General features: G+C 44.8%; 3 protein-coding genes across 9 annotated transcripts in view; all 3 read right to left on the bottom strand.

Annotated features, from left to right (window-relative positions):
• Positions 1-8,278, bottom strand: part of agfg1a (ArfGAP with FG repeats 1a) — a 31,964-nt gene extending 23,686 nt beyond the window's left edge. The window contains exon 1 of one of the 3 annotated variants that reach the window (XM_042708676.1): positions 7,581-8,278. In XM_042708676.1, the coding sequence (XP_042564610.1) occupies positions 7,581-7,747 (167 nt within the window). In that variant the 5' untranslated portion in view covers positions 7,748-8,278. The remainder of the gene's footprint in view (positions 1-7,580) is intronic. The other 2 variants (XM_031573170.2, XM_031573171.2) reach the window with 2 other exon arrangements.
• Positions 8,279-9,733: 1,455 nt separating this feature from the next.
• mrpl44 (mitochondrial ribosomal protein L44) lies at positions 9,734-12,643 on the bottom strand. The gene is made up of 4 exons (XM_012826892.3): positions 12,429-12,643; positions 11,145-11,613; positions 10,541-10,719; positions 9,734-10,267 (listed from the first exon to the last, which is right to left on the bottom strand). The coding sequence occupies exons 1-4, from the start codon at positions 12,602-12,604 to the stop codon at positions 10,090-10,092; spliced, it is 1,002 nt and encodes a 333-aa protein (XP_012682346.1). The 5' UTR covers positions 12,605-12,643; the 3' UTR covers positions 9,734-10,089.
• Positions 12,644-12,736: 93 nt separating this feature from the next.
• On the bottom strand, positions 12,737-20,951 carry mffa (mitochondrial fission factor a). Of its 5 annotated transcripts, XM_031573173.2 has the most exons (9): positions 20,754-20,894; positions 20,454-20,554; positions 19,859-20,071; positions 19,342-19,514; positions 18,706-18,797; positions 15,535-15,699; positions 14,389-14,448; positions 14,026-14,110; positions 12,737-13,719 (listed from the first exon to the last, which is right to left on the bottom strand). In XM_031573173.2, exons 3-9 carry the CDS (start codon positions 20,064-20,066, stop codon positions 13,588-13,590), a joined length of 915 nt encoding a protein of 304 aa, XP_031429033.1. In that variant the 5' UTR covers positions 20,067-20,071; positions 20,454-20,554; positions 20,754-20,894; the 3' UTR covers positions 12,737-13,587. The 5 variants fall into 5 exon arrangements, with proteins under 5 accessions (XP_031429033.1, XP_012682334.2, XP_031429032.1 ...); XM_012826880.3 differs by lacking the exon at positions 20,454-20,554 and having other exon boundaries at positions 20,754-20,951; XM_031573172.2 differs by lacking the exons at positions 14,389-14,448; positions 20,454-20,554 and having other exon boundaries at positions 20,754-20,950.
• Positions 20,952-22,232: the final 1,281 nt, after the last annotated feature.

Raw genomic sequence — 22,232 nt, 5'->3', positions numbered from 1 at the left:
TTCCTGAAACAACTCCAAGCTATTTCAAATCTAGATGGATGAATCAGTCCGTACAACGTACTCCGCCTAATCTGCTGACAAGTGTGTCTGACGACCCAGTTAGTGAGTAAGATATCTCTTTAATGTCCCATTACGCGCAGATGAGGTGCTTCCCACACTTACTCTCCTGTGTGTTTTTGGTAATGTGTGTGTGTGTGTGTGTGTGTGTACACCATTGCTCTCATTGCTGGAGGATGGCCTGGGTGAGGCAGACTAGAGCAGAGGCCTTGATAAACAGCTCGGTGCAGAGAGGAGAGATACGTTATCTAGCCTGAGGGAGATACGGCTCATTAATGACAAACCCACTTCAACAGTCACCAACAAGGACATCTGCTAGAACAGACATGTATGCACACCCACCTATGTATTACAATGACACTCATTTGATAAGATTAAACTTCACTAACAACAGAAACACATGGCATGCAGAAGGTCTGATGATTGTGTGTGTGTGTGTGTGTGTGTTTGTGTGTTAGAGAATGATGCCAGCACAGACACAGGTGCCGGCTGTTGTCGGTTCTCACCTGTGTGTGAGTGGGTGTGTGTGTGTGTGTGGGGGATTCCACTGTGTGAGTGTGGAGAGAAAGAGGGAAGCCCTTGGGCGGGGTGTGTGGGTGTGTGTGTGTGTGTCAGTATTACAGAAAAGATAGGAAGCGTGAGCACCACATAAGGGACATGTCACACATAAGTAGGCCAGGACACATACGTCTGTGTGTGTGTGTGTGTGTGTGTGTGTGTGTGTGTGTGTGTGTGTGTACACCCTGCTGAAGGGAATACAAAAACCCTTTTACAAAACAAAAGCCATATGTGAATAAGATATCAGGTTATGACTCAGTTACATGACTAGCTCTGTGGTTCCCATAACTAGATATATCTGCATCACATACACACATCAGTTCTTTCCAGTGGATGTGCTTTTCTGTGTGTGGTGTCCATGTTCCGAGCCTTGGGCAGGTAACAGTGGAGGCTAGTTCAGGAAATCTGGGTCAGTTACTGGGAAAGTATCCACAACACTCCCAGCATTAAAGTGCCTGGTTACAATAAAGCAGTTACAGCCACACAATATGTTGGGTTTTGTGTGCATGGGAAAAATAATAATACTAATAATTTCGCTTTTTGGATATATATTCTTGAGCACTGCAGAGATAGACATTTTGGATTGTGTGTGTGTCTTTCTATATGAAACAGAGAGATTGTAGAGAGCTAAAGACATCTCTGGTGGAGTGTCTGTATCTGTGTGTGTGTGAGAGATACAGAGAGACTGTGTGTGTGATGCAGAGAGAGGGGAGTACTAAATGGACATATTCACCCATTAGGGTGTGTGAGCCTGCAGCCGCACAAAGAAGCCACTGCCTCCTAGTTGGTGCTCCCCCTCACAGCTGCAGAATACCAACACACACAGAGTCTAGAAGAGCTGTACCAACACACACACACACACACACACACACACACACACACACACACACACACACACACACACACACACACACACACACACACACACACACACACACACACACACACACACACACACACACACACACACACACCTTTTGTACTACATTTGAGACAAGCAGCAGCGTACCGGTCCCTCATTTGCATAATGTTCTTCCTGACACTCAGCCTCCCTTGCTGGGCCAATCACAGCAAGGGGTGTACAGAACTAGGCTGACGTGCCTGGAAGAAACAGCTGGGTTGACGGTAGCTCCGCCTGCGTGTTTGGACTGAGGGCGTCTGGAGTTTACCTGTCCCGAGGCAACGCATATGCCACCTGGAATGATGCCGCTACTACAAAGACACTAGTTCCACCTGGTAATAAGATCATTTTATATGACGTGATGTGACCTTCAATCATATTCATTCTTCTCTCATACACATTAATGATTGAAGCCTTTTTAAGCAAATGTTAAATGATGAGGCATCATGAACTCCTATCGTGTCAAACCCAACAGCAGGGAAGGCCTTTCTGTATCGGATCGGTCGTGAAGTCTTCCATCTTCCTCTAAATGGTTCGTGCTACAGCTGGCACAAGCCAAAGGATAAGGATGTAATCGCTGAGATTAGGTGAGCTGGCAAATTGAGCTTTTTGTCCAAATCTTTTTGAAAACTGCAACACCATTTGGACTACATAAAGAACTCTACAAATTCCATACTGCAGCATATGGCACAGCCCTCTTCAGCTCAGAGGCCTCCGTAGCCCGGTGGTAGCCCGGTGGTAGCCCGGTGGTAGCCCGGTGGTAGCCCGGTGGTAGCCCGGTGGTAGCCCAGTGGTAGCCCAGTGCATGCAGGCCTGTGAGATGGACTAACCCGAGGGCAGAAGCTGTGTCTTGACAGTAAAAAAAAGAATGCGTGACCTAAAGGCAGACAACCACAGGTAGGCAATAGAGCACATATACTCAGTGCAGTCAGAGACACACTTAACACAAGCATGGAATAAATGACCAGCTTTCAAACATAAAACACAAACATGCACATTTCAAGTGGTCTCTCTCTCTCTCTCTCTCTCTCTCTCTCTCTCTCTCTCTCTCTCTCTCTCATACACAAACACACACTGTTGTTCTTCAAGCAGCAAAGTCCAACACACCCACAGAAGGAATGTGTTTACACAACGACCCCTTCAAAAGCCTTTGTGAGTGTGAGGTGTGTGTGTGTGTGTGTGTGTGTGTGTGTGTGTGTGTGTGTGTGTGTGTGTGTGTGTGTGTTTTGACCCTGTAGTGACCTGCCCGAGAGGCCAGTCTGGTTGGCATGACCATCAACAGCATGACTTTGGTGTTGTTAGCTCCCTGCTCACCCCCTGAGACACAGGATCATAGTGACATCGGGCATCTAAGCTTAACTACTAGTGTCATCTAGCAATTTTTGACAGGGATTGCGCTCATACTTCACGGGTCAAACTAAAGGCCACGGCTAGCAGTGCTGTATTCAAGCATGTCTATGACTCAGTGTCGTACATGTAACGAATGTGGTGTATTTATTACAGTGCACTAGTGGAGTCGAGCCATTTCACTGGTTCAGGCTATGCAAAAGGGCCACATGATGGCCAGGTCAGACACACAGCACACCAACACCCAAACTCTGAACTGAAACAAAGTTTTAATTTATTGTCATTTTCAACCAAACATTGAGATTGCAGAATTTCTTTTTACCAACATACACACATAAAAAGCGAATAATTGAACAACTGATACGCTCACTCTCTCATTAACAGCCCTCCTTCAAACCAGCTTATACTGAGAGCAACCCATCAGAAGAATCAGAAACAGTCGTCCATTTCCCTAAGCAGGCCAGGCTACATTGATCCATACCATCTCATCAGCCAATACAACATGGCAAAACTGCCTCACGCTGTCTCCTGACCAGCCAATCAGGCTCCAGTTGAGGGGTTTCCCATCAGCCTTTGGCCTACTCTCAGATCCCTAGGAGACTCCAGACAGATCTCTCAGGACACATGTAAGTGTGCCGGCGCTCAGAAAAGAACTCAATTAAGGCAGACCCACAGCACTGCAGGGAAATGCACGGCTCTCCGTCCCCAACTAGAGTGAGGGATGAACAAGTCAAGATGAAAGCAGGAGGAGGAGAGCCAAGACGTGAGGAGCGCTGGAGAAGACGAGGGCCGAGGAGGAGAGGAAGAGAGTGGAGGGGATCCCATAAGCATGACGGTGATGTAGAGGAGTGGGGCCTAGGGTTGCCAGGAGACAGGTGAAGGCTAAAACATGGATAAGGGAGGGCGGAAGGTAAGGTCACACAGGGCAATGTGTGCAACTCCTAAACATAGAGCAGACTGATACAGTAGCTCCTTAAATCAACCCTCCCGGCTGTGCGGTGCAGGAAAAACATGGCTGCCGGTCTCCACCGGAGGAAGAGATGAGAAAGTCAGGATGAAAAACGAGGAGAGCTAGAGAAGATAAGGGCCATCGACGGAAAGAGGAAAGCAGAAATGATCCAGCAAGGATCAGCAACACAGGAGTTATAGGAGTGGTGAGGAGAACAATGAGGTTCAGATGTGAAGGTTAGAACACGGAAGAGAGAGTGGAGGGCAAGGACACACAGGACACACAGGACACGGTGTGTGTTGGGGATGACATGGCTAGGAATACAGCACTCCAGAGATTCCTCCGCGTTTTAAGAGGACTAAAGTGTCTGAAGAGTCGTCGTATTTTGGTTTTTATAAGAGTGCGGAGGGAAACTACAGCTACAGACACATATGAGCCAAGCAATAAAATAGCCCTGCTGTATGTGTTCAGCAAACTTTGCTGTAACAAGCTTGCTACGCACACAGCTAATGATAATAAACTCTTCCCTTTAAGATACCCACACAGTACACAACACCACTGTTATTCAGTTATCAAGCGCAATGTATGCTTGACATGATGAACTAGTAAGACGTGCTAGCTAGTTAGCCGGTCCTAGTTGCTAGTGTCATCACACAAAATCCGCCTTTTTTTTTCTTTTTAAGCGAAGCAACACCTTATTTTATTTAGACTTGACAAACCGAACAAAACTTGCGATTGTAGCAAAACATAAAAACTCTGTTATCATTGTATCTCTAGTGTGTGCAACACCTACATCCGTCTCTCCTCAATCAGTCGTCTTAGGCTGTGAGGAGCTCCACTGTCTTAACTAATAACAAGTGAGTCAACACAGTGGCGGTACACACAGGAGAGGAGAGGAGAGTCCTTCGTCTCTCTTCCTCCTACATACAATTATGAACCATTAGCACACTACCCATGGGAGACATGACAACACCCCACAGTGACAGACAGCAGGGGAAAGGTGAGGGCTAAAGGTAACCGGGGGGATCTGAGATTCCAGAGCGACCACGCATTTCCTGGGACTTCTCCCACTCTGTGGGGATCTGTCTGAACACAGTTGGGTCCCACCAGTGCTCATTATCACATCCACCTCAAAGGATATAGACAGACGTCACAAAGCCGCAGTAAGAGTCTGCACAATGACGTGCATTTCTTTGAAGTGATCCAAAAATTCAAAACACCCAGAAGCAGACTGCTACGCAGGACAAAGGAAACACTCACTCACACCAACAGACACAAAAGCACCCCTTTCAGCCACACATGGGACTTCAATACGACATGATTGGGATTTATCAAACTTTTTCTTACAAGTGATGACAATGTAAGATCATAGTTCTCAATCTACATGGATGTCAGGAAGGATAACTGGGTCACTGGATTTCACTGAACAATTAGGATGATTTCTTCCTGCTGCATCAGATTGTTTGGATGGAAGACAGTGTGATCCAGCCACATAACCATAACGGTACTCTACAGAGCTGAGAGATATTTCACAAAGCAGCATTTCTGAGTTAGCCGGATAACTCTGCTAAGTACAACCTGGAGAAATCCCACAATTCTGAAACAGACTGTCAAAATATTGTGTTTATGTTTCCAGGCTACTAAGTGGATCTGGATCTGGATCATTCTAATCCTTCTGTGTGTGTGAATTATCCCCTGCTATGTTCACTAATGTGGTAAACTTAAAGAGTCAAGGAACGGTGCTGCTAAATGCGGTGTGTCTAGCAGGCAGAAGTATCTGAAAAATGAGAACAGAAACTGGCCGTGTTGAATGTGTGACTGAACTTCCAGGAACCAATTTGTCCACATTCTCTTTGTACAGGTGCAAAAAAACACAGCCAATGATGTTTGCTGAGGGACATGGTCAATGGACACAATATTTGCTAAGAAAAGGTACAAAAGTACACACACACACACTCCCTCCTGCTTATAGAATAAACCATTATTCTATGAAGGGTACTATGAGCTGTAAAACAGTGTGACGCCCACAAGGAAAGATGTCCTTAAGGTGAATACTTGTGGGTTTAATAAATGCACAAGACACAGTGCCCAAAATTTGAGTACTTCAGGCCAAAACGTCAGGGTCTTCTTAAATAGTCTTTAAGAGATATTCTTCGTGAAATTGTTTCCATGTAGGAAAAAAGCTCTGGACAGGAAAGTCAAGTGCACAACCTTTTTAAGCTCGCCCTACAAAAGAGCTGTTACAAAGATGTGTGTACACAGCTCATGTGATGGCTCTTTCTCTCTTCTCTTTTCTGCTGGACATATTTATGAATGGCACAACAGTCAAGAAATATTCCACGATTCCAATATTACGCAGTACAGCTGACTGGTCAGCAACTCATCTCTTAAAATCCACGTCTTTAACTTCCCCCGAGGGTTGAATTCTGATTATTTTCCCATTTTGGGAGGGGCGGGGACAAATATCTAACACTAATCCTAAATCCGTAGCTGTGCAGATGCTGAGTTACACAACCACGCAGGGTCGGACCGAGCTGGATCGAGCCACTGACAACTGTCAAAAGCATTTCGTGCCAACTAACAGTAACGTTAGCTAGCTAGTTGAATGGACAGTCAGTTAGCTAGCCCACAATAGCACCACAGTGTGCATGTGGAAAGTCATTACTGACTTTCAAATGAGGAGTCGAGTTGGCACCGTGCGCCACATCAATAATAAACAAGGTGCAAACGATAAACAAGTGTATGATTACGCGCCATTGTGAACTGCCCTCGCAGAGTCGTGGCGTGCTGCAGGCTAATAACAGAGCTCATCATTTAGCATCAATCAACAAGTTGTCACAAGCTTTGGCTCGGGGCTAAACTAGGTCTGAGGTACTAGATAGCGGTGGTCAGGCCAACTGTCACAACTTGCCGGTTGTTTGGATTGCTGTTCAAGAACTGTCTTGTTGTCTGCTCTTGCTAGCTACCGGTCAATGAAGAGATAACGGCTACATTCTTGAGAGCGCTATGCCAAGCTATCCAACAGACAGTGTAACAATATGGGTATCAACTAGATCACAATGAAATGTTCTACTACTCTCCAACGTTTTGGGGCGTTTTAAATATAAATTGCGTTTAACGAATAGTATTTCATAGCAGTCCTTGATAAATATTGTTGATGCACTTGGCTGGTAGCGTTGAAGAAAAGGGCCTGGATAATGCAGCTAGCTGTAGCTAGCTCGCCTTACCAGGTCAGAATCAGGGGCGTCTCACAACTAGCCAATGTGCGCTGGGTGGGTATCTCAAACTCGATATGATAACGTTAACCTTAAATATCCTAGCTTTACTATCTAGCTTGTGCCAGTCAATGTAAGCTAACATTACTCTTCCGAGCGGCATCACACATTTACTACCAGGTAATCTGTTAAAAAAAAAACTTAAACCAGCTATAACAATTATACAGTGTCTATCATAACAAGATCATGAAGTTGCACCGTGTTAGCACTGCCCTAAGGTAGCGATTATGTTAGCGCGCTATTACCGCTAAATGTCTGGCTAAATAACTTAGCTGTGAATGTGGCTAGCCGGCTAGCTACCCAACCCCCCACCCACCGGACAAAAATGCAGACAATAATGTCGGCTTGTGTTGAAGGCAGGTCTACAAACTCTTATATGAAGTGTTTGTAGTTTCCTCTAACATTTAACATCCATTAATATGCGCATGTCCTCAAGATAAAAAGGTCACTTGTTAATAAAAAACGACCTGCAAATAGGCAAAGTGTTACTTACAGAATACCGGAGCAGGAGGTACAGACGAAGGACCCCACCGTCATGTTGGCATAGGTTGGGCCGCGTTGGTCGCAGTCAAAGCACTTTCTATTGGGAGGCAAACTAGTCATTTCTCGGAGCATCTTCAGGTGTTTCTCCTCCTGCTTTCGCTTCGCACTCGCAGCCATGGCTGGGGCCAGGATAGGTAGGATCAAGGGAGGGGGGAAAGACAAACCGGCGAGGGACCTGAAACACCCAGGTACAACGTGCTAGCCGCGGCTTAACAGATAGCTACCAACTCGCGGTCGAGCGTAGTCAGAATAGAGGAGGGTGGCTGAATGAAGAGACGGACCGGAATTCACAACGGCCTCACGTTGCCACGAACAAGGAGTCGGGGCGCCGTAGTCAAGAGAAGAGCACGCAACGCCCGAGAGTGGATCCTATCTGAGTGCGAGTTAGCGCCACCCAGCAACCCGAAACTGTCTTTCAATTCGCTGTTTGCATGACCTAATTCACAGCGGGCTACACTCGCTTCAGCCTAGAATGAAACACCAAAGTTTTGTTCTTTGTGACATAGACTACTGCAATATCACTTGGCACAACAAAAGGTGAAAATCATTAGAAACAATAGGCCAATAGTACACAAAAGAAAACCTTTTAAATGTCTTTAGAAACGTCATTCAGTAAAACCTCTCATTTCAAATAAGGGAATAGGAGAAAATAATGAAGACTCGTTTTGATTAGACGGCTGATTTGACATCCCCCTTCATCTCCAAGTCCACAGAAGTTTTATGTTGAAGGCTGACATGCTCAAACATCAATATCTCTTCCAGGAATTGCTACAATGATTGATCACTGTCATTTCTAGTTTGTCTGAAAAAAAGGGGTAACATCACCTTTTGGCAAGCCAGCTCTGGCATGCCACACAACATCCAGACACTATCCTGGAGCAAGGAGGCACACAGGAGTTCACTGACTGGAATTGTTCAGTTCAGAAATAGAGTGACCAAAACAGAATCCCTTTGTTCTTTCTCAGGTGATTAAATAAAGGCAAATAATGTCTCATACTCGTGCTGTTTTGCAAACTGGTGACAACAGTGGTGTTACCAGTGAATGCGTAGCCTTACATGTGGAGGCTTCTAAATTTGTAGGCTGTCACATCATTGCTTACATTTTTGTCTGTGTACTCCATTGTAAGTTTCTAAAGGCTATCAAAACCATTCATTTCTTAATCACTTTTATGGTTGGGTCACAGACATCAACAGATTCAATCAAGAGGAACTCAAGAGGAACTCAAGAGGATTCAAGAGGAACTCCTCTTTCCAGACAAGTTCAAGTTCTTGTTACCCAAGGACTGTGTGCGGAAAATACAGGCTAGAGCTCTTTGTGTGTTTATTTAAAAAGCTCTGTCAATATTAGGGTAAAATGACCTGTGAAAACAGAATAAAACTGGTTGTAGGTCATTGACATAATATGAATCCATTGGGAACCGTAATGTGGATAAAACAGTGTAAAAATGGATTTGGAATGCATCATTTTCTAATTTCCTTTCTAAGTGGCTGCTCTCTGGTATGCACAATTGCAGAACCCTGTGGCTTTCACTAACATTTAGCACATACACATGAGCTACCAGCTGTTTTTTGCCCAAAGCTAATCCCCCTTTTAGTTACAGAAGAATGTACAAGAAAGCTTCTTCAACAGCCGTAGCATTAAAACATTCCTGCTGGAATGCTGTCTATGCAAGTCCGATAACGAAGAGAGCTTGATAACTTCCTGTCAAAGGCTTAGCACTGATCACAGCAGTCACACAGATCACAGTGCAGACACCCACATCAGAGTAACAAGCACTGTATTTCCTGTTTGTGGCTGTACCATTTCCTGTTTTCTGAAAAGGCACAACTTTACTACTCTAGCTATAAACCTGCAAACAGGGAAACACACACTATTAATAATAGAGACCAAATATCTCGAGCCAGTCTGTGATTGCGCTAGAGGGGCTGAAAGCCAGTTCTCTTGAAATTACACAAGACATATGTTCTTTTCACCAATCTCTAAGCCATCACCCGTTGATCATTTTCTTTTTTTTATTACGTTCTCTGAGCCTGTTGAAACCACGCTTTCCATGATTAAATTATAGCAGAGAAGTGAAAATCAAGCGCTACCATTCTACCAGCTTCTTTCTGAAATACCTATTTTATTATTCATGAATATTTTGCATGAGTATCAATAATACATTTGCGACGATAGACAAAAAAAAAAAAAAGACATAGCAAGAACATCCAATGAGATGCCCTGATTACATCAGGGGATGTGTGTGTGTGTATGTGTGTCTGTGACAGCTCAATTTCTCTGTCCTGTCCTGTCCTTTTCATTCCCTCTGGTGTTAGCTGTTGGATATCATATCCCCAGAACTCAAACATCTGATTTAGCTGGTCAAGAGAATATGATTTCTTGTTGTTGTTTTTTTTAGAAATGGGTTGGAAGTCATCCCACTAGTGATGGGAGCACTGATTGTTTGTGAGTGAGCCCTCTAACCACTACTAAGTGCATGTGTGTTGCTTTGGGATGTCTGCAGCAAGGCTGGGCTGAAGTCCAGGGGCCGCTGGTTCTCTGTGTAGCCGTAGAGCTTCTTCAGACCCACGCGGGCTGCTTCCTCCTCTGCCGCTAGCAGCGTCTCACCTGGTCCCTCTGCCAGGAGTTTCTTATCACTTATCACAGACAGGCAGATGCATTCAACCACAAATGCCACATAGACACACATACAAACAGACAGACACACACATACATACAGACAGAAATTAATAATCATCTTTCAATAATACCCACTACATTATGGATACTTATATTCTACTGTGTTTGTTAGAACTCAACGATGCTAGAAACAATAATAAGAAAACTGATGACTAAACATTTTATGATGTATTTATTTTTATGTGCAGGCAGTGTGAACTGTGGCAGAGTAACTACATGGCTGGACGTACGTGTAGAGGCCCACAAAGAAGAGTGGCAGGACCGTGCTGGCTCCGGCCGAGCGGAGGAGACGAGGCTCAGGAAGTGGCAGCCCTCGGCGGGCACACTCCTCCACCAGCAGGCCCATGGGGTTCACCACTGACCACATGTCAAACAGATCCTTGCCAATCAGCTGCGTGGTCAGGAAATCCTGCAGAGATAAATGGAAATGACTCAGGAATCCAGAATATACATGTAATCAGACAATGAGATAAAAAAAAGAATGGGGGGGGGGGATGGGGCACAGAAATAAAAGGGAGTTACCCAAGAACAAGAGATAATTACAAATAAACTGACAAGCAAGCAGGAGAGATTTATGCCGTTTCTTCTCTAGCAGTTACATACTGTTATCTTAAAAATCCCTAACTGTTCACACAGACTCTCCAGGTGTAAAGAGTCTGCAAGTTAAATCCACTTAATTAAACTAATTTGATAATACGTTGTCTGTATCTACAAGATAGAAAAAAGTATAACAGTAACAGGAGGCTGACAGGTTATCTCTAAAAGCCAGCATCAAGGGACAGACAGGGTCTTGAGGAGGGCTTTGAATTGTGACAGGCTGTAAGAGGTTCCCACCCTGAGGAAAAGTCCTGCTCTGTGAGGCCCGCTGCTCTCCTCCAACACTGCCACCGTGGCGCAGAACGTCCCATACAGAACCTCGTCAGGCACAGGGAACTCGGCGCTCATCGTCAGGTCCTCCACGCCGAGGTTCTGTGCCACACGACACACAACCTCAAATCCCATCAGGTGATCTAGCACGGCAGCCACCCCCTCATCGGGCAGGCTAGGGTAACTGGCACGACACCAGTCCGACAGGAAGTCTCGCGTGAAGGCCTTACCCCGGGCGCAGAGCTCTGTGTTGTCATTCAGGACCAGCGCTGCCACCTCAGTCTCTAGGCCCAGGGCCCCACGCTTCTCCTGCTCCAAGCGCACATAGCAGGGGTTCACAAAGGCCGTCTTTAGCCTCTCCAGCTGGAAGTTCTCCTGCAAACGGACACCGAATGCTTCCACTTCTGAATGGTAATCCCAGTTTGGTTTCTCTGAGCTGGAGGGAAAACACAGAAAAGGAGGAGAGATGAAGGTGGAGATAAAAAAAGAGATGTGAGTGATGACATGGCCAGGACTATCCACAATCAATCAAATCTACAGAGCTGTAGAGTTTCACTGGAGTGTAATTTGCATACGATTGGCCTAAATCTTAAGTCTTCTTACTAGTGGGAACATAATAAAATAATTTGCTACACACAAAACACACACGCAAAAGTAGCAGTGCTATTGTCTAATAGTGGTCAAAGTATGTATCAAAAGGGAAATTAGCGTCAGCTTAATGACCTAATTAAAGTCACTTGTCCCTTTCGACCACCTTCATCTCATAGCAGTTACTGTAAAGGCAGATGACTGACACTGACATCAGGGCGAAATGAAGCAAGGACACAGAGAGCACCAGGGGGGTGCTGATCGACAGAACTGAAAAATGACTGTTTATAGTATATATCTATACACTACATACCCTACCCCTGTATATAGCTATATGAAGTCGATGGGACTGATCATTGCATTACGTTAAGTAACTAGATAGCTCCCTAGCTTGCCAAGTTTACGTTAGCTGAATATGTCCTTGCACTTTCCGTTCTGATGCATTTCTTCAGGTTTTATGCCCCTCCAAGATTAAACTGAAACAGTAGCTAACATTGGAACAAAGCTAAAACCCAGTTCACTAAGTGATATTCACAAAGTAACGGATATGTGATAGATAGTTTACACCTAGCAACATAAACACATGTTCCTATTGACACGCTAGGGGTCAGTTTAATTCCAGCTAAAGTTGCTAACGACATGCTAGCTGGATGGTGAACTAACCGTCGCATCGGTGGTGGGGGTCCGTCGAGTTTAAGTTTGGCATCCATTATACGTGTGTACGCCTTCATCCAACGCTTCTTTTGTCGGGTCTGTGTGACGAGAACTGAACGGCATACATGCTGAAAGTGAAGTCCGAGCGTTAGAGTGCCGCGGGTTGCAAGGAGTCCTGACGCCATGACAGCTGTCCGATGAGCTGTGCATCGGTGATAATCTTCCCCTTCACATCGCTACCTTTGTTCCGGACTGCTAAAAAACACTGCCTCCTAGTCTATTCTGAGGGTAATCTGAATCAAAATTATGCTTCAAGATAACCATTGATGTAATTTATTTAAATCAATGTGTATGCGATACAATACTATTGACCGTACCCTGAACAAAAATATTACACATGGAATATTTTATTTAGCTCATGAGGGGGATGTTTGAAATTTGATGCTGGGAGCCAGATGATCTCATAATTTAACAAGTCTGTTTGTGCATCACATCAGGTCATTAATACAGAAAAAACCTTTGTATTAGAAATGCACAGTAGTAAAGATGAGGCAAGATGTGTGGGCTTGCATAATGAGGGTGTTTTACAATGCCATGTTTTAAATATGCATTCACAATATATTCTTTTATAATACATCAATGTTTTAGCTTCAATGTGCAGAAAGTGGTCATCCTAGGAACAATAAATACAACCAGACCTCTCAGACAGCTGAGAGGAAGTATATACAGGTCACCCAAGCTTGCGTCTTTTTGTGCTAACAGCAGGATGGTCTTGAAAACATACAGAAGCGAGAAACCAAGAGAAAAAAAGAAGACACGTGAAGTCATATAAAAATAAAATACATTTACAAGATCCGTATACATAACAAAATAAAACCAGAAAGAATCAAAAACAAATATCCCTTTACCCAAACGCACACTGTTTCCCTACCACGGCTTTCCAGCTATAGCCTTTCACAGAGCGAAGAGAGAGAGAAAGAAAGAAAGAAAGAAAGAAAGAGAGAGAGAGAGAGAGAGAGAGAGAGAGAGAGAGAGGAGAAAGAAGGGAGAGAGAGAGAGAGAAACATTTGGCAAACAGTATTTGACACACAGAATGCAGGCAATGGCTTGGCTTCCTCCACAGGGACAAGATAGGTGGCCTAAGGTGCGGCTTTGGTGTGACGGTGCACTAACGACGGAACCACACCCAGGTGTTGATGAGCCAGAAGGCCACGGTGATCGAATACATGATCTTCTCACGCTTGACCCGCTCCTTGTTCTCATCCTCCAGCAGTTGTAGCCTGCGGTTCAGCTTGATGATCTGCAGGGGGCGGCACTGAGCTGTTAGGAAAATCACCTGTATAGCGTTGCTTCAACTCTGACGATGACATACTCTATAGTCTTACTTTGATATACAATCAATCATGGAAAGGTCAGATATCTTATAATCAAGACATGCAGGCATTGCTCCATTTCTTACAGCGTTCACCCTTTAGGTGCAACTAGTCAAGGTGTATCCACGATCAGCCATGAAACAAGTCACTTGGGTGTTTCCAATAAACAATACATCAGTGATCTATATCTATAATCTAGAGTCATCATTGCTTGGTTATGACGTCTACAGTACCTGTCGCCGTAGTGTCGTTGCATCAACTACAGCCATGTCATCTGGTCCTCCTTCCAATGTTGTGTCCATTGTGGCAAGAGCATACCTAACAGAAGAGCAAACAAACACACACACACACACACACTCAGTAACATGTATATTACCAGCAAACTCTCACATTTGCGTTGTCGAACTTCAGACACTTTTTTTCAAAAACAACATAAATCTTATTATTAGAGATGCAACAAAGACACAAACCACACATGGCCTTTTTTGTGGTATTAGAATGTGAAATAGAAAGGAGAAGAGGAAGCACCAGGACAGATGAGAGACACAGACATACAGAGAGAGGGTGATTTAGGGGGGCGGGGGTAAAGGAGTTACCTGGAGTCATGACCAGGATTTGAAGAGGAAGAGGAAGACCCTCCTCTCAGCACAGGCTTGCTGGAGAGCGAGGAACAGAAGGACAACACAGGAAAGGAGGAGAGTGAAGTCACAAAAACACACACACATACACACACACATACAGAGAACCTAAGACCTCACATCTTCCTCTGCACCCACAGATCTCCCTACTAAAGTGTGAGATGTCAATAAAATAGCCTGTGCTGAATACAACACGCTGATGTTTTTTCACGGCTGATAAAAATATTATATGCATTGACTGAGGCTTTTGTTAGGCATTTAACAATGTTGTCAAAGTTGTCATTTAACACATTAAACATGATCACAATTAGATACAAACATACCACAAACCATAAATCTAACCTTACTTTTTCAGAGGATTTCAGACCAAATGTGTGTTGAGGTAAATTAGGTCAAAACCACATGATCTGTTAGTACTTTGATGAAGTTCACATCTGAACTTTACGCCGAAAATATCTGCTTTAACAAAATTATCTTAGTCACTTCAGTGGTGAAGCTCATCTGCATTAGATGTTTCATTCAAGCAGTAAAAAAAGCCATTACAAGCAGCAGCAGGGAAGGGTCGAGGAAGGGAGGTACGAAGGTAAGAGAAGAGGAGCTACAAGGAGACAGACTGAAGCAAAGCCATGGTTTAGGAAGAGCAGCAGGTCAGGGGGGTGGCATGATGACACAGGAAAAAATGTAATAAAAAATGTAAATCATAAAAGATGGCAACCAAACCAAAAATACACACAATTGCAGGCCAAGCACCTGCAGACTGACACCATGTCAAAAGTAACACACAAAAAACAAATGGGACAGCGACACACGGACGCCAAAACCTCATTTTGAGCGCTCAGGAACTGAAAACCTCTACCCACACATGCCACAAACACACACGTCTAATGCTGCTTTGATGTCTCAAACAAAATGTACACATTATAAACCAAACCAAAACTAAAAATGATAAATCATAAGGACAAAACCATAACCGAAATGAACAAAGTAGGACCCAATGAAGTGTGTGGACTGGCAGGTCGGCACGGGGGCTACATCGGTCAGAGGGCACGGTGGCACAGGGGGTGAGGGGTATTTTCTATGGGGAGGGTGGTGATGGGGCGTCACCTGCTGTGGTTTTCGTCCAGGACCTCCAGGACGTGCTGGTAGGCCCGGCGCGTGCTGGTCTGCAGGAAGGAGAGCAGGCCGCTGGCGGAGTTGAGCCACTGGCCCTCCTCGGGGGCCCCCAGGGGCACCAAAGCTCGCACTGGGGCCGGGGGAGACGGGGTCACGCTGCACACACACATTCACACACACACACACACACGCACGCCCGACGCACAACCCCCGAGAAGCACCGGAGAGAGCGCAGGGAGTGAGCAAGAAGGGGAGGGGGGGCAGAGAGAGAGAGAGAGAGAGAGAGAGAAAGAGAAAGAGAGAGAGGAGGATGAGGAGAAAAACAAATAAGGGAGAGGAGAAGAGAACAAGTGAGAACAATGGCAAGAAGTGAAGAGAAACCAGGAGAGATTAAGAGAAAAACCCAAAATAGAGGTAAAGAAAGACAGAAGAGAAGCAGGAGTAAGAGAGTAAGGAAGGGGGTACGAACAGATGTCAAGGGAATGGAGGAGAAGGGGAGGTAGAGGCAGAAGAAGAATAGTGAATGAATAAACGAAAGAAAGGAGGAGCACTCGATCACAGCCCAGATGGGGATGGCCGTCCACTGAGAAGGCCACCTCACACATGCACACAGTGGGAACTGAAGTCATTCTGCTGACCAGGAGCTCTGCTACAGGCAACAGCCTCAGGCTTCAGTCGTTACCTCAAGGCCCAAAGCTAACAGTTATACGGGGCTTCTATTACTGGGCTTCCATTTCTACTTTTTTGACATTGGAACTGTAGGTAGTTTAGTTTAATAGATGTTGACATATTTGTGTGCCAAAGATAATTAGAACCTTTAAAATAAATGTGTCACCACTGTTCACGAAAGAATAAGATGTCATTGGAGTGATCTCAACAACCAAAATGGCAGAAACAAGCCCAAAAGGGGAACAGAAATAAAGAAATCAAGAAATAAATCTAAAGACTGTTTCATCAGCTGCCCACTCAAAGATCTAATGAATAACCTGAGCACTTTAGAGCCCAAGATCACATGACAACAACACAACAGTAGTATTAACAAAATAATGACAAACAAATAAAATAATATAAATCCAGAAGCACCAGCCCCCAACCACCAATAGCCATGCCATGCTACTACAGCAGAGATGCTCAAACGTAACACACACACACACACACACACACACACACACACACATTTGTACAGAGAACACAAACATGCTTTCTGCAACCAACGAGATCAAGGACCTCATAAGGCTGAGTGATTTGAAAGGTTACAGTAATGCTCTGTTAGGACTTGGTGGGGGGTGGGGTGGCAGGGTTGGGACTTGGAAGCGTGCGCAATGTCTTATGTAATAAGTGTAAAAGCACAGGCTTGGCTGAAGGCTCTGTTAAGGAGGATGTGTGTTGTGTGATTCGCTAGTGTTATGTCATGGGGAGAGATGGGACACCGCAGGGCTCTGTGGCAAGGAGAGGACAGAGCATGTGAGAGAGGCCGAGGATGGGGCAGGACGGGGAGGGGAGGGGATCCACACGAGAGCGCATTGGTGCAGCCCTATACTTAGAAGCTGGAGGGCTTGCAGTACCTCTCCACGCCCAGCAGGGGACATGGAAGTAACAATGATATCTTCTAATGTCTACCTTCATAGAAAAAAAAAAACATCATGAGTCATTTACCCAGTTAGTGGGAATGATAGTATCTCTATTGGGTAACACATCTAAGAAAGGGAGAGAAGAACGTGTTGTTTTCACACAAACAAAAAGCAAGCAGGAGAGGTGACTTCGCTACTAATGTCAGGGCTATTAGATGATGTGATCGTCTTTTGGCTATCATGGTTAACACACTATGATAATTCATATGTTGTCTGACTTCCATTGCAGACTTCCTCTAGGACTTTGCTGAGGTCAGCAAACAAAATCACCCCCATCACCACTGTTCTCACGCTGAGAGCCAGACTTCTGTGTTGCTTTAAATTGCTTTAGCACTCTGGGCTTGAAACACTGATGTCCACTTATGTTAACATCACATGACCGATGTCTAATGTCCAATTGTGCCACTACCAGGTCAATTATAATTGACAGCGCGTGTTTAAAAAGAGAGTGCCGTACAGACGAAGTGTGGTTGGACAAGAGAAGGGAATACTCAGATCTATAAAAGTTCAACTAACAGACCTACAGGCAGGCAGACTTGAGTCACAGGACAGTCACAACACAAGCAGCAGAGAAGCTGCATGCAGGAGTGACAGCATGCAGAGAATGAACTCAGCCACTTCAAACCAGACGCATGCATGCGCGCGCGCGCACACACACACACACACACACACACACACACACACACACACGAAGGAAAGAAGGTAAACATCAGGATGACAGAAAAGGACCATAACAAATGAAAGTGGAATACATTGATTCCCTACTGAAATGTCTTCCATGCACTACAGTTGTACAAAGAACGAACCCTTCTAATAAGTTGCGTTTGTGTGTTATTCTCGGTCCCCTTTTCGACAAACAGGGAATGGGTTCTTGAAGGGTTCTGTGCAGGATTCTTTGAACCTTGGTCCATCTAGCAAACCAGCCTGCGTTTCCACTGCGTTTGAAGCAGAACCATTGTACTGAAGGATGCATGATCAACGGAGCGCACTGCACAATGGAAGTAAACGGTATTGGCAAGATGGAGGATCATGGAGGACATGCCTACTGATGTAGTCACGGTTCACACTGGGAAAAACAGCTATCTTTTGGTTCTAGCAGAGAACCCATTTTTTCAGCTTCAGAACCAATTTTTTGTCAAAATGCTCCGAACCGGTTTAAAAATTTGGCCCGCACACCAGAACAGAACCCATTGCCTGTTGGTGAAAAAGGGGTGTGTGTGTGTGTGTGTGAATAAGGTAATGTATATGTGCATTCAGAGTGTGAGCACAGGGTATCTGTGGCAACATGCATGCACGTCACATGATTATGATGTGTGCAAGCGTGTGAGAGAATGTGTGATGGTGACTGTGTGCATGAAATGTGCATGAAATGTGTATGAGTGTGTGTGTGTGTGTGTGTGTGTGTGTGTGTGTGTGTGAGTGTGTGTGTGTGAATGTGTGTGTGAATGTGTGTGTGTGAATGTGTGTGTGTGTGTGTGTGAATGTGTGTGTGTGTGTGTGAGTGTGTGTGTGTGTGTGAGGCGTCACTTACATGGAGTCATTGTGGCTCAGCTGGCCGTTTTGGCGTGTGGTGGTGTTCTCACTGGCGGACCGCTCTCTGCGCAGACGGCCCTGTGATCGCACCTGGGGGCAACACAGAGCCAGGGGCAACATTTCAGCTCGCTATAAAAACAACCCCACTTTGCTGTATTTACCCCTTGTGTTGGACCATAATTAATGGCTACTGGCAGTGAGAGACTTTACAGCCATACTTCACCCTTGTGCCACAAAGACTAAAAAGTATGTATTTGTTTAGCTGTAAACTAAAGTATGTATTTGTTTAGCTGTAAACTAAACAATATGATTATACTGTGACTGTGAAACACATCAATGCTGATGGTAATATTGACCATATGACCATTTTTACAAAAATTGGATTTTTATGGGTTGACAATGGCTCAACACAGGTTAGTACATATCTTCTATCTTAGCATTTTTTTTAAATGATGCAGAGGGTGGAGTTAGGCTCAGAGCTGGGGGTATTCATGTTAATGCATGTTCCAACTCACAACCACCAATAGTTGAATTTAACTTTCAAATGGGCCCAAATTCAATCCCAGCCATCTCTATGGGTCAGGCCATAGATGCCCCCATCATTCATGAAGATTAAAAGGTGAGGTCCTTTCACCTCTCCAGTGGGCTGGCTGGGTGCGATGGACCGTTCCATCTCGAGGAAGTCCAGGGGCTCTTCGCTGAGGGTGAGGACCCTGGGGGGGGTCTTCAGGGACACCCCTTCCAGCGGAGTGGACTGAATCAGGTCCAGGTCTCGAGGTCTGGAGAACTGAGCATCCTCACTGTCACCTGAGTGTCAGAGAGCGCCAGTGAGGTCAAAACACAGAGACCAGCACAGGGCCTTCACCTTAACCTAAACGTGTCTTTGCTTGTACCACTGAAAAGGTGTCAATCATGGTTTTCCTCATCTAGCCCATTAAGCCATGACACTTGGCAACCTCATTTGCCCCAGCTAGAGTATGGTCATGTGATCTACAGGAAAGTAGTTTCACTTACTAGTTGAACCGTTTTAGTTTCACTTTAATTGACTTTCCTGTTTACCAGATAATCTCTTAAATGTGAACACTCCTCAACACACTTAACACTGATGGCCTCCTCCTGACACTCCTACACACTCCAAACACAGGGCACACCTGACACCATGATCCTTTCGGGCACATGCATCATGATGCTGTGGGGAGCATCCAGGAATCCTTTTTCCTGGTCGTCGGGGGCATAGCATTTGAGCATCTCAGGGACTCGCATACGCTGACTGATGCCCTCCGTGTATTCCAGATCGTAGTGAATGCGATTCATCTCGGCCATCTCGGCGGTGGGCGAGGGGAATGCGGTGCCGTTCATCTCGCCTAAAAGACAGGAGGGAGCATGGCATAAAGAGTTTAATGACACAAGGTCGTTCACATGTTGATTCACATCCAATTATAGAAGTGAGAATAAAAGTCAACTTGGCTGAGTGCGAGATCGCTCGTATGCAATGTTGCTAACTGTTACATGAACTTATATCGCCAAACTAAAATACTTTCTTGGTTGATCTTTAAGGTATCACCTCAGAACGATGTATCTGTAATGGTTATTGGAGGAGTAAACAATGCCCACAGATGGGCCGGAATCATTACCCATCACAACAAAAATTCGATGAGAACTAAATCTATAATTGAGATAATACCATTATTCTGTCGTAATGGAGAGAAGAGGCTGGCTAACGTTAGCATTCAGCAAATGGCTAACCTTAGCTTGCTAGTCATCCACCAGAGTAGACTGGTTCCTTGGCGCGGTAGCAGAGGATGTGCTAAGCTATCTAGCTAGTTGAACAGCATCATCTGTGAAGCCTATTAAAAATAAAAATATCAGTAAAAACTGAAATGTTGTTCACTGACAGTTTAAACCAACAAACATGACAACGTTAGTCATTCATTCAGTGACAGCTCAAGCTAGCTAACTAGCTAACGATATCTTGTTTGATCAATTTCAGAAAGCCACCCATTTCTAACGTCAGGAAACATAAGCAGAAACAAGCTGAAGCCTTACCCTTCAAGGAGTCAACCACAATATCGAATCGGTAACAGATGGGTATGTGAGATTGAAGATATAAGTTGAGAAGACAAACTAACGTAACATCACAGACAACAGCTATCCCTGAACAATACAATCCCATCCGTTGAGACGCGCAACAGCCAAAAAAACCACAGCAGCAACACAGAGGTGACGTAGGACAAAACAGGAAGTATGATAACTTTGTTTTTTTAAGATAAGTCCTTATTGACTCCCCATCGGCATTACATTGCCATCTAGCGGAAAGAATAACACTTTTTATTATTATTATGACTGAATCTTGGGGGGTGTCACAAGACCAGTCTTCACCCATCTTTTCACTTCTGCATCCTCATGCGTCCATAATGGCTAGACTTTTTTTTCTCATTTGAGGTAGGTTGACAGACAACCCAGGCAACCACCTAGGCATGACCTTAAATTTGGGATTGTATCTGATAATTTGCCATGGTCAGGGACTTACCTAAAAATAACACAATAGCAAGATCCATGGAAATAGAGAGGGAAATGCAAGTAGAGAAATTAGACAGGTGATCCAGCACATCTGTCACCCCAATTAGTTGTTGATCGATCACTTTAACAGGCCGTTGATGAGTTAAACCCTTTCCCGGCTCAGGCGGTTTCCCCTTACCGAAGTGAAGCCCTTCCATTATTTACATGGGGTCCTTAAACGCTCAGTTTGACTTGACATGACTGGAGAAGTTGGAAGACATGTTTTTCAAGGTGGGTATGAATCATATGCATAGACTTTGTCCACTCGTCCAATTATCACTACAGAACCATATTGCTCACTTCAATTAGTCCTGCATCCAAACGCACTTGTGTCCCCTGATCTCATTTGACACTTACTGAAAGCTGTTAGAGACCATCAAATATGGCAGCAATCTTAATTTTCCCTTTGTCCTCTAAATTGTCCAGCTTTCATAAGGGGACTTTGGAATGGACTTGGCTAAATGTGTTAGTAGGCTACATGCATTTATGAGGAATGTAGAGTAACTTGCAATTCTGATCTCCCTTGATGTGCCCTGTACACATGGAGGGAGGGAGGTAGGGAGGGGGAGAGAGAGAGAGGGAGGGAGGGAGGGAGGGAGAGAGGAGGTGTGTGAACCTAAATGAGCAGGTTTTGCATCAACGTGTCAACGATGGTCAAGACCCCTCTAGCGGCTACGCGATGAAAATATCTGGCGTGAGCGTGCGGTTGGATGTGAATTAAGCAATGTTCGGCAGATCTGATGCAGTTTAGCCTGTCCTGTCATCATTTCACTACTTATAGACTATTTGCAAGAGGAGATCCTGAAGTCGCGCACCATACATATCCAAGCTCGCCAAGACAGAAGATGCACTACTATGTGTAACGCGTTAAACCGGTAAAGTGATCAGAGATCAGGCTAGAGGATAAAGTGGATGTAGCCTATTTTTGTGTGTGTATCGGTATGTGTGTCTGCGTTTAAAGTCGTT

The sequence above is a fragment of the Clupea harengus genome, chromosome 9 (genome assembly GCF_900700415.2).
Source record: "Clupea harengus chromosome 9, Ch_v2.0.2, whole genome shotgun sequence".
Taxonomy (NCBI): Eukaryota; Metazoa; Chordata; class Actinopteri; order Clupeiformes; family Clupeidae; genus Clupea; species Clupea harengus.
The sequence above is the reverse complement of the archived record's forward strand: the minus strand, read 5'-3'. Positions and strand labels throughout refer to the sequence as shown.